Below are 18,730 nucleotides of genomic sequence, written 5' to 3'. Positions count from 1 at the left end.
TTCTCCATTTTATCGTTTTTATTTCCACTTCAGATGCAACAAATTACTTTATAATCACAAAATAATGATCCATAGTCTTTTTGATTCATGATTCATAGTCTTCAGCGGGCCACTTATGATTGATTTCATGACACAATGCTTCGGGCCAGTTTAAATTTAGGAATTTGGTCCATATATAAGGCGCACCGGACTATAAGGCGCACTGTCGGCTTTTGAGAAAATTTTAGGTTTTTAGGTGCGCCTTATAGTCCAGAAAATACGGTATTCTAAGCCCAACTCTAATTATTTTGATCAGGTGTGTATATATACATGTTTACAATTGAAATTCAAAACAAAATTATTTTGGCCTTTCATTTATCTAAAAAATGTCGGATTCTAAAAATATTAAAATTTAAAAATGACTCGGGGAGAACGTTCTTGGGTTATTTAATGATTTAATGATCGTCTGTAAAAACAGACAACCCGCATATATGTTAAGTGCCGTATACGCGTGCATGTACATACGTCATAGTGAAAATAACGACCTACTGGCATTTATTTTAAAGTGCACATTTACTGCATCGTGGCCAGATGAGTTTCATTACTTGCATATTCAGAGTTTCATCCCAGGGAGAAAAAAAGCAGCTTGTGCCTTTTGCCAAATATTGGTCGGCCAGCCTGTTAAATGTATTCTCCTGGTGCAGAAATCTTTGTAACAACATTATAACTAAAAAATGTTGTTTTTTGCTAATGTGTAAAACTCTTGGTTTTACTACTTCTACAAACTGTAGTTGTAACACAGCCTTTAATTCCCCAACTACTTTCGTCATCCCCCTTGAGTCCTTGTTGGCAGATGTCAGGGGTGTTAGCGCTAATTGGGTGGGAGACGTCCGTTCTCGCTGTGAGGGTGTCAAGGGGATAGAATTTCCTCCGTTTCTCAATCTTAGCTTTCCAAAAACCAGGGAGCAATTTGAGCTGAGCTGCTTGGCGATCAACCGATCTTTTTGTTCTTGTTCCCTAATCCTTGATTTCTTCCGTATTTTCCGCACTATAAGGCGCACCGGATTATAAGGCACACCTTCAATGAATGGCCCATTTTAAAACTTTGTCCATATAAAAGACACACCTGCTGTAGTGGCTCAATATTGGTCCATATATAAGGCGCACCTGATTATAAGGCGCATTGTCGGCTTTTGAGAAAATTGGAGGTTTTTAGGTGCACCTTATAGTGCGGAAAATACGGTACTTAAGTTCATTTTTTAAATCTATGCGGTGATCAATATGATAAAACAAAAAAAACCCCTCCCTGCCGTCTGAGTTTTACCGTTTTCTCTCATATATATATTTGTGCTGTTGTCTGCTACACCAGTCACTTTGATTAGTTGTGTGCCGTTGTCTCAAGGGCCTCTGGGTTTTCCTGTTGGGCCCCTGTCCTTCCAAGCACAGTATGGTCTTTGATGTGGTTTTCGGTTTTTGGCTCCATGGAGGAAAACCCCTGTGTTGGTTTTACGCTGCCACATGCGATACTCACAGTAAAGAGGGAAAGGTAAAACCCGTCACCATGCATCAATGCATTTGGTATCAGTGTTATTATTAGAGATGATCACAAAGCAGTAAATGACTTGTGGGCTTTGACTGGCCTGGAGGCCAGATGCCTCACGACTGCAGATGATTACTGTTTGCGATATGAACTGTTCCTTAATCCTGCCAGACAGCTGGAATTAAAGCCAGGTACTGCCCTCTGCCTTCCGAGCATACTTGGTGATAAAACGTCTCCCCCCGCTGAGAAAATATTGTAGCCCAAAAATGTATTTGAATGGTCCATGAGGTTTCTTTTAGAAAAGTACACGGTTGCTGGAGATGAGATACTTTTTTTTTTCTGGAAAGTGTGCATTTGAGTAGCCAGCATGAGTTAAGGATTTGAAGAGTGCAAATTGTCCAAATTAAATTGAACTCTGTAATGCAGTTTGCAAGTGTTGGGAAATTAAAAGATGTTTTAATGCTTTATGAGTCCTTTGTTTGGCTAACTAAGTAAACTTGTCTGGCTTTTAACTGTGGGGAACAAAAAACATGATTCAAACATTTATAGGCGCTAATATGTGAAAAAGTTACTATAATGCCAATTACGAAAGTCTTATGACTTTGATTAGGAATGATTCTTTGGTGTTTAATTTGTAGTCGGTTGGTTATTTCATCCATCCTTTTTTTGTCCCATTCATCATTTGCCAAGCTTGTGGCATCAAAAGGTCTTGAGGCTGTAATTATTACCAGAGGTGCATCAGCAAAGTATTGACAGTGAATACATGTGATGATGTTTTTTTTTTTTGTTTTTTTTTTAAATTACAAAAATATCCCAAAAAAACATTGTCACTGTGACTGCTGTATAGATGCAATGTATCATTATAAAATGGATTCTCAAAGAACTTGAGAATCTTTGAGAATAATTTGTTCTGGATATGTGAAGCCCTTTGAGACTGCTTGTGATTTAGGGCTATATAAATAAACTTGACTTGACTTGATTATAAAATGGATAATTTCTTGCAGCACCCCTAAATAATCCCTCAGTTTGGAATGCCTTGCGTGGCAGTGATCGGGTTAAAACCGAGACTGCAGCGGTCCTATCAGTGAGTTGCGGTCCGGGCAGTCCCAGCCCACCGCCTCCTGCCAGCCTGCCTCACTCCTTCCCGAGGAAAAAGGTGGTGTGTGGACACATTGCTGGTCTAACATGCTTCTGTCTTTCCGGGCTGTAGTTGTTTATTCAGCCTGCGGATATTTGCGCTGCATGCAAAGACTTTTTTTTTCTTCTTCTATTTTTTCTTGTCGCTAATTAGGCGCCGCGAGTTGCGAGGAGCGTCCCGGACACCGCACACGGTAGGTCGTGAAGCAATAGTGGTGGTGGTGGTGGTGGTTTCATTTGCGTGGGGTTGATGTTTTTGCGTCTTGTGCCGCTGTCTAGTCGGGCAATCACCCAAACGTTACGTAAATATACACACGGGCTTTTGTAGACATTATGATGATGTGATTTCATTTTGGTGTATATGCCAGATTGTGGTATCTTTTCATAGTGATGTGACACAATCATTAAGTTTTATCAAAAAAAAAAAAAAAAGCACGTACAGTATATTATCTGGCTTTCCAGTTAATTGTTTGGCATTGTGGATCTGGAAACAGTCAACTTTCTTTACTGTGCACACGCACCTTCTCTATGGAATAGTTATGTGGCCAACCTTGTGTTGTTGTCTTGTTATACTAAAAGTTGTTTGTGTTAATGTGGCTGTGTTAGCAGTACTTCCCTGCACACTATTTTAGTTTGAGTGTAAGAACTATTCCTAAATGTCTGTTCTCCTCAATTAAATTAGTGATGTACAAGTATAGTTTTTTTTTTGCTTCCAATATAATTTTTAAGGCGTACTCTTTCCGGTACTGATCTGATACTGACCCCCCCCCCCCCCTTTTTTCTTCTTCTTTTTTTTCCCTTTGATTTTTATTTCAACTCTAAGGTGCGGAAGGAATCCTACGGATTAAAAGGATTACGTGTTTTGCTGCACTTATAACACATTGTGTTTAGCTGTTTTTAACCAACTTAAACTGTGAGTCGGGTCATAAGAAAGAACAAAATATCTTTCAATCTTTTGCTTCTTAAGCCTTAGCAAAACTCAATTTAGACTGTACATTGATTTGAGTTACGCCAGCCGAAAAGTGCCTCGACACGGCTAAAAAACAGGAACAGGATCGGCCCGATCTTGTGCCTGAATCCGGTTCTATCCGATACTCACGTAAAAGTCGGATCGGGAGCCGATACCGACACGGAATATCAGATGAGGACATCCCTAAATTAAATTTAACAAAAATATTGTGTCGAAAAAAAGAACATTTTGCGTGTTTACCTCTGATGGGACAAACCAAAAGTTGCAACAACAACTTAAAAGTGTCAGTGTTGTTGCCCAGATTGGTATGTTAAACAGCCCAGCTGTAAAAGGCGACCCTTTGGGGGTCGACTGCAGGGGTCAAATATGTCCATAGTCTCTCCTGACAACTAGAGACATGTCAGAGTACGTCGAGCTGTATGTACGTATCTAGTGGGGAGTTAACCATGAGGCGTGGTAATTACTGCATATCATCCTAAATTAAAAGGACATCAGGTACGATATCGATATTATTGTGATAACATGTTCCTAAAATAATTTTTATTGCTTAATGAAATAGATTTTCATGTTGCAAAATAAGCAATATTAATGTATTCTTGGCTGATTAATTTAAAGAAATATTAAACATGTATGGTGATGTACATTTAAGTTTGCATCTGGCTGGTAAAATTTAGATAAAAGCATAAAATTTCATAAGAATCTTACTGCAGGTCTTTACGATATGCATATTGCAAGGGCCAATATTGCAATATTGATCATTTTTTAAATATATTTTGCAGCCCTAACGCCAGGTACCTTAACTTCTGTTACTGTAGCTCGCCATTAAGGTGTCTCAATCGCTTGGACTACCAACTAATCAAAAACCTGACATGAGATATTGTCGAAAACCAGATTCTTTGTCATCAGCTACGTCATTCTTAACCACTTACTTTTGGGAATCACTCCAAATGTCTTGGCTTGGCTTTCTGTTGCGTCAGAGGAAAAGAAAATGCAAATCACTGCCTCATCCTTATTGGAGCAGGTCATTTTTTGTCAACTAAGGACAGACTTTACAATCAGATAATTGATCGTTTCAAATTATGATCATTATAATTCAATTTTAATCGCACTGCAACCAGAGTTTGTACTTTAAAGGAGAATAACATCAGACATTGAGCTACATCCATAAAGTTATGCACTATGGCAAACTCCTCCAGGCAGCATTCCTCTGCTCAAAATGACAAGTCTATATTTCAAAATAATTCATGATCATTCCTTTTCCTCAGTGCTAATAAAAAACATGCTAGTCCTTATTGTCAATGCTGGCAATTGGTACACTTGCAGGCTGAATTCTTTCAATCCAGAGCATTTATCGCCTGAACTGTGTCTAAGCCCTTATTTAAAGTCATTACAGGCGCTTGACAGCTGTAGCCAGACAAATGACTTCATCTGGGTTTCCCTCAGCTCTTCTAGCCTCAGGCACAGAAGTTTGAAATTCTCCGCTTCTTTAACCTGACCTGATCGACTGTCACACTCATATTTCACCTCATACTCACTCACTGTCAAGGTGTCATGTAGTGCATTTGTCATATAGACCATAACTACTCGATTTAGAGACTGGCATGAAAGTCAGGGTAACATGATGTATCGCTCGGCGGTCAGACGCCAATATATTTATTTAGCATTAATTTCCAGGGTGGATGCAATAAGGTGATTAGTTGTCAAACTTAATACTGAACGGCCTGATACGTTATGGTGTGTTATCTAATCATTAAAAAAAAAAAAAAAAAAAAAAAAATCATTTCAGATGTGTTTTGTCAGCAAAGAGAAAGTCGGGTTGTTTTTATACAAAATGTTTCCCCCCCAACTAATTTCATTTTTTATTCATTTATTTATTTATTTATTTATGGTCCATATGGGTCTTTGGTCTTTTTTTTGCATCTGAAATAATCACAACGAAGCTTTTTTTTTTTTAAATTTATTTATTTTATACATGTTTCAAAATGTAGCCGATAGCAAAAGGGAAAATCACCATGACAAGAACAAGAGATACCAAGATATTTCTCTCAACATGTGTTAGTGGCATGGGAGTGGCCTTGCAAGCCTTTAACCTTCTGAGCAAGTGTAAGCCACAGCTTGTTCCTGTTTTTTTTTGGTCGTGCCAGGTTAAAAAAAAAATAATTGTGCCTTTCTTTGACACGCAAAGATTTATTTAAGATGTTACATCCAGCAGTGACATGCCCTGTTTAAAGCACCGCAGTTATAATTAGGGTCTGAATCATCTAAGATTTTCCACGCCATCCACCTTCAGTTCAAAACTTTTAATATCACTATGTATTTTAAGGTGGCTGTTTTGTTGCAAATACAAAAAAAATACATTTTGTTTTATGTACTATTAGTAATTATTATAACATGCGGCTAAAGCTCTCTGTAATGTCGACATATAACCCAAAAATTAGCTCCTCCCCAAAAGATCTTAATCTGAGGCGAGATGTCGCTTCACAGCATATCATAGTTCAACTAGTTTTCAATTTACGAACATCCGACTTCCGCATCGTAGTCATATAGTTTCCTTTGGAGGGCCATTATGACTGTCAACGTCTTATATCCAGTTTAGTCTACACAACAAACTGATCAATAACTAGTTTTGAAATCAGCGACTAGTAAAAACTGTTCCAATATTTTAAAAAGACGAATGCTAATAAAAGTTGCTAGCAATATCTGTATTTTTGAAAAGTGAAGACGATTTGTAATTTTACTATTGAAACCTGAAGTCGATGCACAATTTGTCTTTGCGGGCCAAATAAAATGATGTGGCGGGCCGTATCTGGCCCCCGGGCCTTTGGTTTGACATCTATGGAGTAAACAAAGCACTGGCGGAGCAACACCTGAAATATGCTCCCAGAAAAATGACTGATTTTAACTGACAGTCAATCCACAAATCAGTCATGCTTTGATGTATTCCCACATTTCATTTTATGGTTCAGGGAAAGCATTTGGAAAGAAGGGGTGCAACTGCCCAAATACTTGGGAATCCGAACATCTTATGTTTTTCCCTTCTGTTTTTTTCTGACAGTAATCGAGCCAGGCCCATTGGGAGAGGACAATGGCCCTGAGCGACACGATTGACGACCCTCTGGCCCCCAGCTGTGAAGGACATCCTCTCTGTATGGGTGAAAATGTACCTTCAGACACGAGTATACCAGACAGCAATGTGCAAGAGCCTGTCACAGCTGCCTCAAATGGTGATGACCTTTCAGCAGAAGGAGATGAAGAAACCTCAGTTAGGAATGCGGCATGTAGACAGCTGCAAAAGAAGCCAAGATCACACGTCCAGAGAACAAACAGACCAACCCAAAACGGAGTTGTCAAACAGAACGGAACCCTCAGGATGCTCCCCCACCCGACCGCCTCTGCAACTTCCCCCGCTGTCATAGATTCTCAAACGCTAGCCAAATCCGCTCGATCTCCGTCCTCCCCTTGTCTCCAGTCTTCGCCGTTCTGCTGCCAGCAGTGTCGCTTGCACTCCTTTTGCTGCCCCTGTGGTCAGCAGGAGTGTCCTCTCTGCAAGATTCCAAACCCGGGCCATGGGCTTGGCTTGGTTCCTCACGCCAGGAGCCCTCTGACCTGCTCTGGTTGTCCACCTGCTTGCACTTACTCACACCCCCGGCCTCATCTTACACACCCTACCACTCCACTTTGTCTACACCATCACAGTCACCAGCCATGGCAGGAGCATCTCCAGAATTCAACACATTCTACTGGAATTAGGTAAGTGTAGTTTTTTTTTTTTTTGTACTCATGATATCTGTAAATACGTGACCATTGAATATTTTTAGAATTAATTATTCAATCGATAAATTTCCGACTGTAAACCGTGACTTTTTTCGCAAATTTTGAACCCTGAATCACAAGTTTTAGCTGGTGCGGCTTATAGTCTGGTGCGGGTTATAGTCTGAAAATTACGGTATGTATTTTAAAAAAAATATATATTTTTAGAATCGATTATTTAATCAATTAATATATATATTTAATAAATAAATAAATATATATATGTATATATACACACCATGTTAATATTTAATTTTTTTTGTTTAGGGGATTATATTATGTCCTATTTATGGTCAACAATATTTTGGTTTAATTTGTTCATTAAAAGTGTATCCTGCTAGACCCGCGACCTAAAATACCCTCCTGTGCAAGTAAGTTTGGCATCCCTGCTTTTAAGTATAGGCAGTTTCAACACTCATCAGATAGGCCTCAATGAAAAGGCACTGTACATCCACACATGCTCACACGGCAACCATGCATTTCCCTGTCAAAGCTGTATGCTCGTATTAAAGCCATTTGTTGGCAAACCTTTCATTTTTTTTTTCCCAAGTGTTCCATATTTAGTGAGGAGGGAGTTGACTTTTCCTCAAACCACATCCCATCACCGCATCTGAAACTGGGACTATTTAATGGCGTGCATCATCATTTGCATAATCCTATATTTACCAGTGCTGCAAAGATGGGAGGAAATTTACTTAGGTGTTTTTATGGTAGCATTATTAATTTTTTTTTTAGCCTTGATTTCACACAACATGGAATATTCTTCATTTGGGTGCAATAGGAGCAGCACCCTAATCTGTAACTCTGGAAGTAGTTTATTTTTTTTTGTCGTCAACCCTAAGTGGGCAACTTTCAAGCATCTGTGGTTCATTCCATCATACATTTATTCCATGTTCAGTTTTTCTTTTCCTTTCATGTACTTCTTTAACCTCCTTAAATGCACCCCTACCCTCACCCCTATTTTTCATTCCGCTGGTGAATGGGGAGCAGATGTGGCAGGCTCTTTTAATGTTGAACCGATTTTCTTACTCACCAAAACTTTTTAGCAACTAAATTTTCGAATTACAGAAACTTGATTGGACCGGGGTAATCTAATGCATCCCTGGGTGGAATTTAAAAATGACAACAAATAAAATCTCCACTGAAATCTTAAAATCAATGTTGATTTAAAAGCTGCGAGTGCATCAGACTGATTTTTTTTTTTTAATAATTTATTTTGAATAATTTTTTTTATTGCTATTTTTAAAAAAAAAAAAATTTATTGATATTTTTTTTTTTTTTAAATCGGATTTTAAGTTTGATAAAAAGCAAAACAGAGCTAGTCGCCTGATGATGGTGAGTCTCGTCGAAAAACGTGTTGTCGCAAAAATATTCAAATTTTGCTGGTGAGTAATGACTTTCTTTCTTGACTGGCTTTCATACTGTTGGCAATGAAGAATTACTTGTCTGGCACGGAGCCATGTTTTTCTGCCTGCTCTTGTAATGACGTATTAAATGGGTGCACGTCGCCGATTTCATGGCTTGCTCAAAAACTAATCATGTGCAACGTTCCAGAAAAGCACACATCAGGTCTGAGGAGGCCTTATTTCTGACACTAATTGCTCCAAACTTGAAGGCCTGTTTCATGGAATATTTGTCCACCTGTCTGACAGCGAATGGAGTTACCTTCAGGCCCCAAAACACACAGACTTGTGTTCATGGACATATTATATAAGGTTACAAATATGTGCTTTTGAAATCATCCAACAAAATAATTGATGATATACTTAGTTTTCACTTGTTCATTGCCTTTTTTGTTCATTGTCTTTGTTATCATTTGTCAATCCATATTTAGAAAGGAAAGTTGTGACGACCTTGTGTTTTTTTTTTCCCCACCGTGATTGAAGATTCTTTGGTACAAACGAAATAAGAATCTTATTTAATCTTCAACAAACTATTTTTTTATGTTTTGGGATCTAGAATCCCTGCTTTGATTCAAAGTCTTTAACCACATAATGCACATTTGAATAAAGCCAAATTGTCCAACTGTGGCCCGCGGGCCAAATTTGGCCCACAGTGTAATTATGTTTGGCCCGCCAAGACAAATACTGCATCGACTTCGTGTCAATACTAAAATTACAAATTGTCTTCTCGAATAGAGATGTTGCTAGCAAGTTTTATTATCATTCATCTTTTTAAAAAATTTGAACAGTTTTTACTAGTCTCTGATTTCAAAATTATTCAACTAGTTTGTTGTGTTGACTAATATTAGACGTTCATACATTTATTTGGGTTGATAGTCCTAATGGCCCTCCGAAGGAAACTGACTATGATGCGGCCAGCGACAAAAATGATCACATCACACACATCGCCATACTCGCACACGCTCCTCGACCCCCCCCCCAAAACTTTTTGTGTTTCTTTGCTCTGTCAGCACAGCGTTGAGTGAGTGGCCAGAGGCCTGTGTTTACCTTATTAATTAGCCCAGTGATCCAAAAAGACTCCCACAGGTAAATAGAAAAACAGTGAAAGTTACACAGAGAAAAGAAAACAAGACGGAAGCCAGGAAAAGGAAGAGACGACGAAGTTGGTAGTCAGTCACTGTATTTTCTTTGTTTTTTCGCCTAAAAACATAGACAAGCAGCAACTTATATATGTTGCAGATGTGGGAGACAGTTAAAATTAGACATGTCTTTGAAAAAAAATTAAAAATTTACTTAAGGGGATTTTGTTCAATATTATCAGAACAAATAGTTTGATGGTTTTCATTGCACACTTTGTTCTGCTGCTTCTGCTGGGAGCCAAAGGTCACATGGCATCATAAATAAATAGTTCTCGCCTCCTCCAAACGCTCCTAAAATATTTTTGGGGGGATTGGCCGCCGCTTTGACATCAAAATGTAAACGGTATTTATCTTTCTCATTTTCTTTTTTCAGCCCTGCTTGGCCCTTTCGATTCCCCAAAAGGTAAGGCCTGCCAAAAACAAAGTCTCCTGTTGATGGTCTGGATTGCAAAAATGTCTCTCCTCCACCCCCCCACCCCTCTTTTCTTCCCGTCCATCCATCACTGCTGTCATTCCTCAATACTGAGTCATGAGTTATCTCGTGGGAGTTGTGTCTGTCTGTACCTGGCTTTAGCTGACTGCATCTCATCATTTCTCAGTGACACAGCTACAAAATTTCAATGTCAATTTAGACTGTCCTTGCATTTTTCAGTTATTCGGAGCTGATAGCTGATTGGCCGGTGGTGGTTCTCGGTGTGTGCACAGTACTAATTGTCGTGTGCGCCCTGGTGGGTGTCCTTGTTCCTGACCTCCCTGATTTCTCTGACCCTCTTTTGGTGAGTATCATCCAAATGAAGTGCTCATTTTAAGGTCAGATTACAACATGTTGTTTACTGAACTTCTGTCTGTTTATCGTCTTGGTCACTTTGTTCTGCTTCGTTTTACATATTGAGCCTTAGCCAGGAAACTCGTGTCAATTTTACTGAAATGACTGCGCACATCATTGTACTGCTGCCTTATATGATGGCAAATTACACAGTGACTTTTTTTCCACTAATACTAATCTGGAGTTGTCTAAATTGATTAATGGACAATTAATCGATTATCAAAATAATCAACAACTATTTTAATAATTGAGTTTGGAATCATTTTTTACCTTAGAATGATCCAAATTCTCTAATGTTAGTCTTTCAACAGCAGTTGTTGATTAATATTGAATTTAATTTATTAAAAATATATTATCTTTTGTGTGAAATCAAACATTTTGTAAACGTCTACGTTTATTATGGACAACAATAACCGCACCAGTAACTGAATCAGTTTCACAGAGTTTGGTGAGTACATTAATCCCTCTTGTGTGATTTTGTTTACTTATTTACTTGTTTTTAATCACTAAACAATAGCAAAAAAACAATGGTAAATGAAAAAAATGTGTTTTGTAATTCACTTCCATGCAAAATATTTCCCCCAAATAATTGATAGAATCATTGATTCTAAGAAATTTACATTTTGGGAGCCCCAATTAGCAGTTACCTCTTGTTAATTAACAATGATTGCTTTATTTGTATTTATTTTTTCTTCAAAGGGTTTTGAGCCTCGAGGAACTGCCATCGGTCAACGATTGGTCACATGGAACAACATGGTGAAGAACACTGGCTACAAAGCGACACTGGCCAACTATCCCTTCAAATATGCTGACGAGCAGGCTAAAAAGTAACTGAACTAAACACAAGACATCATTGTCAAACTTTTTCATTTAGGGGACAGATTTTCAATGTGACTAGCATCTTGAGTCTGCAACTGATTGATTCAAAATGTGTCTTGTCACATCAGAGTCAATTGGCTTGAATGTGTACTCACCTATTTGCATGCGGGACTTTTCGCAGAGGACACAAACACACTTAATAGCAACTCAAGACTTGCACTGAATAGAAATCAGGTTTTGCTTGGCTTTGCACTTTGGGTAGGAGCCTAGGAGGGTAACCACTCACTTTGTATGAAGCCAGATGGTTCATTGTGAATCCCCCTGCAGACAAAAAAAGGAATTTGTGATCAAACCCTCTCCATCTTTCAATGTTTCTGTCTGTAGACATAATTGTGTGCTTATGTCTGTCAGTAAGCTTCCCTACTTCATCCCATATCTGTCAACCCTGTCCCCTTGCCCCCACCCCCAGAGGTGGGTAGGAACTAACTTCATTTAGTGTGTTACATTTACTCTTGGACTTCTTGGATAAATTTCACGAGTCAATTTTAATGCAATGCATTTTTTTACCTTTTAATTTTTGTTAAAAAAGACTTTTACTCTGTTACATTGAACTATGTATATTCCATCACAATTTTTATTTTTATCTAATTTTTTAAAATTATTTTTACAAATAATTAATTATATATTATTTTCAATTATAATTGTAATATTTTTTTCAATTAATAATTTTTAAGAACTTATTTTAAAGTGGTATTTCTGCATAACATTTTAATTTTCTGATTTGTCTTATTTTTATCTATTGAATTCCTTCTCCAAAGTCTCCCTTTAAGCCTTGAAGGGAATAATTGTATTAAATAATATTGTAATCATCCAATCATTTTGGTTGCTTTCTAGTCACCAAGAACCCAAGTGGCCTGAAGACCACTTTGATCGAGAAAAACGGCATGCAGAGTGGGACTTCAGTAAGGAGTTTTTCTGTGATGTGCCTGGTAAGGCTGGTTTAAATTTATCCAATTGGTTTACAATGTAACATTGATTGTATAATGTCGCTATCAGGAAAAAATGTTTTATTTTGCCTAATTATTATTTGCCTGATATAATTCTCCTTTATACTGTACCTCATGTAGGCTCCAGCTATTCCAGACTGGTTTTCTCATCTGCTGAGGGGAAGAACTTGTGGAATATCCAAGCCATCAAATCCATGTGTAATCTGGACAACACGAGGGTATGAATGCAGAACATACATATTGTATACTTTTTCAAGAAGAAAATAATTACCGTATTTTCCGGACTATAAAACCTTATATAAGGCGCACCGGACTATAAGGCGCACTGTTGGCTTTTGAGAAATTTTTAGTTTTTTAGGTGCGCCTTATAGTCCGGAAAATACGGTAAACCTGTTGGCCATGTATTCTATTACTATACTGATTGCTTCTGTCCATAGGTGCGCTCTCATCGGGACTACTGGAGTCTCTGCCAGCGCACCAACGATGCTTCATGTTGCCCCAGCTGGACTATTGGGAACTACATAGCAGCCCTCACAAATAGATCATCCTGTCAAATGATTACCGAGCGTGACGTATCGCACACGTTGAAGATTCTGCGCTCTTGCGCTAAGTACTACCACAATGGCACGTTGGGACCCGATTGCTGGGACATGGCCCTGAAACGCAAAGATCAGCTAAAGTGTGGCAATGTGCCTCGGAAGTGCACCAAGTATAACGCCGTCTACCAAATGATGCACTTCCTGGTTGATAAGGATTTCCTCAGTCCGAAGAGCCTGGAATTTCCCCCGCCCGTGCTCATGTATAGCATGCTCTTCTCGCCAACAGAAAAAGGAGAGTCCATGATGAATATTTACCTCGATAATTTTGAGAACTGGAACTCCTCGGACGGCATCACCACAGTCACCGGGATCGAGTTTGGCATTAAACATGACCTCTTTCAGGACTACCTACTTACGGACACGGTGTACCCAGCTATAGCCATCGTTATAGTCCTACTGGTCATGTGTGTGTACACACGGTCCGTTTTCATCACGCTAATGACAATAATAGCCATTATTAGCTCCCTCATTGTCTCTTATTTTCTCTACCGCATGGTTTTCAACTTTGAGTTTTTTCCCTTCATGAATCTCACGGCTCTGATCATCCTGGTGGGAATCGGAGCGGACGACGCTTTTGTGCTTTGCGATGTATGGAATTACACCAAAATTGATAAGCCGAATGCCGAGCTGGCGGAAACTGTCAGTGTGACTTTGCAGCACGCCGCTTTGTCTATGTTCGTCACCAGCTTTACCACCGCTGCTGCTTTTTATGCTAACTATGTCAGCAACATCACCGCTATCCGTTGCTTCGGCGTCTACGCCGGAACGGCCATCTTGGTTAATTATATCCTCATGGTGACGTGGCTTCCAGCTGTGGTGGTGTTGCATGAGCGCTACCTACCAAACGTGTTACCATGTTCTAAGCCCCAACACCAGCAAACCGGGTACTGCATCCAAATGATTGTGGCGGGTCTTTGCCAAAAGGCTAGCAGATGCTTGTTTAGTGTCTCTGAAGCCTCTCGAATCTTCTTTGAGAAAGTCCTTCCCTGCATTGTCATCAAGCTTCGTTACCTCTGGCTCTTCTGGTTTCTTGCACTTACAGTGGGCGGGGCATATGTTGTTTGCGTCAACCCAAAGATGAAGCTTCCCTCACTAGAGCTGGCTGAGTTTCAGGTGTTCCGTTCCTCTCACCCTTTCGAGCGCTACGACGCAGAGTACAAGAAACTTTTCATGTTTGAGAGAGTGCATCATGGAGAGGACCTCCACATGCCTATCACCATCATCTGGGGTGTCACACCTTTGGATAACGGCGACCCCCTGAACCCCAAAAATAAGGGAAAGTTGATGCTGGACAGCAGCTTTAACATCGCCAGTCCAGCGTCTCAGCTTTGGATCCTCAATTTCTGCCAGAAGCTTCGAAACCAGAGTTTTGTGTTTCAGTCAGACGAGCAGGACTTCACCAGCTGCTTCATTGAGACCTTCAAGCAGGTCAGTTCTCCTTGCGCCAGTTTATTAGGTTCATGTGTAATACCACTGACTAATTGTTCATTCTATTCTATTAAGAGAATTTTTTAATTCAGTAAAATAACTACTTACACTTTATTATTTGCAGGCATGACAAGTTAAGATATAAAATGAGAGGTTTCATTCCTAAAAAAAAAAAAAAATTAATACCGTACATTTCGGACTATAAGCCGCGACTTTTTTTTGCAAATTTTGAACCCGGAATCACGAGTTTTATCTGGTGCGGCTTATAGTCCGAGAATTACGGTATTATTAAGAGCACTTTACTGTAACAATACACACAGTGTGAACATTAACATTGCAAGTTCCATCAAAATTGTAATTTAAAAAAAATAATAATAAATACAACTGGACTGGACAAAAATGTACTGTATTAAAAATCTTAAAGTTTCAAATTTAACTTTTAATTATATTTTATTAATTATACATATATGTGTGTGTATTTTTTTTTAACAGTGGATGGAGAACCAAGACTGCGAAGAAGCATCTGTCTACCCCTGTTGCAGTCAATCCACTTTCCCCTACAAGCAGGAAGTGTTTGAGCTGTGCATCAAGCGGGCCATTATGGAGCTTGATCGCAGTACCAACTACCACCTGGACAGCAAGACCCCTGGACCTCGATTTGACATCAACGACACCATCAAGGCCATTGTTTTGGAGTTCAAGAGTACCTTCCTCTTCACGCTAGCCTATGAGAAGATGCATCAGTTCTACTGTGAGGTCAGTGAATATTTTTATTATTGTTATAGTTCCTCAAATGATGGCCTCTGCTCTTTTAGACACAATTGTCATTGTAAAACAATGTTAAATACCCAAAGACATAATTCAAGGGAATTCAAATTACCGTATTTTCCGCACTATAAGGCGCACCTAAAAACCTCAAATTTTCTCAAAAGCCGCCTTATATATGGACCAATATTGAGCCACTACAGCAGGCGTGTCCAAAGTCCGGCCTGCGGGCCAAATGTATATCTCTTATATATGGATAAAGTTTTAAAATGGGCCATTCATTGAAGGTGCGTCTTATAATCCGGTGCGCCTTATATATGGACAAAATTTTAAAATGGGCCATTCATTGAAGGTGCGCCTTATAATCCGGTGCGCCTTATAGTGCGGAAAATACGGTTTGACTTGCTGTTGTAATTTGTGGAATTTTCCCATTACACCAAATGTAATAGTTACCTTTTGGTTATCCAGGTGGACGCCTGGATAACGGAAGAGCTGCGCCACGCCCCAGCAGGCCTCAACCACGGCTGGTTTGTCAGCAACCTGGAATTCTTCGATCTTCAGGACAGTCTGTCCGATGGCACGCTGGTTGCCATGGCGCTGTCTGTGGCTGTAGCCTTCAGCGTCATGCTACTCACCACATGGAACATCATCATCAGCTTATACGCCATCCTATCCATTGCCGGGACGATTTTTGTCACGGTGGGCTCCCTGGTGCTTCTCGGTTGGGAGCTGAACGTCTTGGAGTCGGTCACCATTTCAGTGGCTGTTGGACTGTCGGTGGACTTCGCCGTCCATTACGGTGTAGCCTACAGGTTGGCTCCGGAACCGGACCGCGAAGGCAAGGTGATCTTCTCCCTCGGCCGCATGGGTTCCGCTATTGCTATGGCTGCCTTGACCACCTTCGTCGCAGGGGCCATGATGATGCCCTCGACCGTGTTAGCCTACACCCAGCTGGGCACCTTCATGATGCTGATCATGTGCATTAGCTGGGCCTTCGCCACCTTCTTTTTTCAGTGCATGTGCCGCTGTTTGGGACCTCAGGGCACCTGCGGCCAGATCCCACTGCCCAAAAAGCTGCAGTGTCAGGCTTTCTCTGAGGACCTCACCGAAGGCTCTCCATCCGGTTTGGCGAAATACCAGCTAGACAGCGGCGATGGAGAGACGGAACATTATGAATTAGAACCGCTGGCTTCAAGTCATAAAGCTGAAGACAAACCTCAAGAGGATCGGGACGTTTGTACTCAGCGTCATAATGGAGTCCACCCTCCTCACCAGTATTCCCACACCCAGTATAACAATAAAATGCAGGCTGGCAGATGTAATCCTGAAGCCACTCACAACAGTCAGTCTCAGTGCCAGTACTCTCAAAACACAGACTGCTCATGTGGGGAGCCACCTCCACAGTGGACACCCCACTCCTGTCCCCAGCCTCTCCAAGACTCGCATCCCCTCATACCCCCCTGTCCGAGCCAACTGGACCAAGTCTGCACACACGTGGATTGCTGCAAGCACTACGTCCCCTGTCCGCCTCCCCACTTGCACCGCTGCGGTCCAGGAAGGCTGGTATACCCCAGACAAGCACCCGCACCCTGCTGCCATCTTAAGTATTGCGTTCCGAGCCCAGAGGCTCCTTCTGAACATAGATCCCAGCACACCACCCAAAAACCTGGCTCTTTTATCGGCTCCGAGTGTCACGCACAAGAGCCCAATCATCGGCCAGAAGTGGCAAACCCAATTATCAGCTCAACTCACACAGACAGACATCTGAAAACGCGAGAAGGCGGTTGCAAGCCTGCGTGCGGCATAGCCACAGAAACCACAACACAAGAGGATGTTTGGTGTAAGATCCCTAGCCAGCAGGAGGAAAAAGCAAGTGTGAAAAAGTGCAAGCAGAACTCCAAACGAGAGCGGGCGTCTTCTGGCTCGCCAAAGAAAGTTTACTGTTTTAACAGGGCGTTGAAGGTCAAGTGCAACTCGGCTTCAGAGTTCAATGTGCCAAAAAGTGAAACAAGTGTGCCTCCTATTATAATAAGCAGCAGTCGCTCTTCTGAAAGCTTATGTTAGGATAAAAATATACAACATCAAATTTTTATACAATAGCATCGACTCGCTAAATATTTCTTTATTTGCCCACATGGGAAAATTTTCTATTTTTAGTTTTCTTCCTACAGCCAATTTTTTTTTTTTTTCAAACAATCTTAACACTTGATGTTTTTTTTTTTTTTTTAAACAATGTGTTAATATATTGCAGACATTTGCACAGTCAGAAAAAAAACCCGCACATATTTGCTATTAAATGCGACATAGGTATCACATTTCACACTATTTAATATAATATTGCTTGTCAGCTGTTTTGTGTGCATTGAAAGTCTCCAATGGATTTTGTTCTGTACAATTAAAATGTCCCACTTAACCGTATTTGTCCTGTTTATCAACAGATGCCACAAACCACAAGATATGAGTATTTTATAAGCAAATATTCATAATTGGCTCAGAAATAGCAGCGCCTTTCCTGCTGCGTGTCTGACCTCAAGTAATTGGCAGGATTCAAAGTTAGGCTTCACTTTACTTTTATTTTGATTTACACAAGATCAAATTTCTTCACAGATAGCCCAACATTGTTATGATGGGTCATAAAGTGATTTTCATAGCGCAAATAGGTTTTCGTTGTCATTTACTACATGAGAAATATATAGGAAGCTCGAGTCCCCTTCAAAAAAATTGGAACGGCAATTCCTTTCGTTGTATTCTGAAGACATTTGGGTTTCACATCAATATTAGATTTAAAAGTCAAGCTAACTTTTTGGTGTTTACATTTCTCCTTTCAGTTTCCTCTTTAGGAAATGAAATTGATTCTCTATTTGGAATAAGGTTTGGTGATTTACTTGGTCCATAAAACTTTTTTTTTTTTATGTGAAACCTGAATATCGTGTGTACAACAAAAAAAAGAAACTCTTGGAGGAGATTGTAAATTTATCTACAAGTCTGAGGTAGCTGAGTTGGCTATGATCATTTTAGTTTTTTTAATACTTGGGAGATACATCAGAGCTCCCTCCGTGTGTTTATTGCCTTTCTTGTGATGTGGTACTTCAAGCAGCGGTGTGTTTTCAAAGCCTACTTTGAAACGGCAAATTTAGCAGTTTATTTTAACTTCTTGACACTTTTTGCTCTTAGAGCTTCAATGTAAAATTCATAAGTGAATCTCAGAGGAGTCACCCAGTAACCACTTGCTATGGAAATGTGTTTTTTTCCTCACATATGTACAATTAGAAACATTCTAGGTTTTGACCTCCCACGTTGGAGGATCA

At 40.0% G+C, this 18,730-nt stretch overlaps 1 protein-coding gene across 4 annotated transcripts in view; it reads left to right on the top strand.

The window, feature by feature from the left end:
* disp1 (dispatched homolog 1 (Drosophila)) overlaps window positions 1-18,370 on the top strand; it is a 31,770-nt gene extending 13,400 nt beyond the window's left edge. For 3 of the 4 annotated variants that reach the window (XM_037244099.1, XM_037244100.1, XM_037244101.1), the window contains 9 exons: window positions 6,682-7,376; window positions 10,352-10,381; window positions 10,631-10,754; window positions 11,504-11,631; window positions 12,518-12,612; window positions 12,751-12,848; window positions 13,068-14,657; window positions 15,150-15,413; window positions 15,891-18,370. In XM_037244099.1, coding sequence (XP_037099994.1) covers window positions 6,712-7,376; window positions 10,352-10,381; window positions 10,631-10,754; window positions 11,504-11,631; window positions 12,518-12,612; window positions 12,751-12,848; window positions 13,068-14,657; window positions 15,150-15,413; window positions 15,891-17,486 — 4,590 coding nt within the window. In that variant the 5' untranslated portion in view covers window positions 6,682-6,711 and the 3' untranslated portion in view covers window positions 17,487-18,370. Of the gene's footprint in view, window positions 1-2,656; window positions 2,851-6,681; window positions 7,377-10,351; window positions 10,382-10,630; window positions 10,755-11,503; window positions 11,632-12,517; window positions 12,613-12,750; window positions 12,849-13,067; window positions 14,658-15,149; window positions 15,414-15,890 lie in introns of those variants that run through there. The other variant, XM_037244098.1, reaches the window with a different exon arrangement.
* The last annotated feature ends 360 nt before the right edge of the window (window positions 18,371-18,730 follow it).

This window comes from Syngnathus acus, chromosome 24 (genome assembly GCF_901709675.1).
Source record: "Syngnathus acus chromosome 24, fSynAcu1.2, whole genome shotgun sequence".
Taxonomy (NCBI): Eukaryota; Metazoa; Chordata; class Actinopteri; order Syngnathiformes; family Syngnathidae; genus Syngnathus; species Syngnathus acus.
Note: the sequence above shows the minus strand (reverse complement) of the source record. Positions and strands in the feature narration are given on the sequence as shown.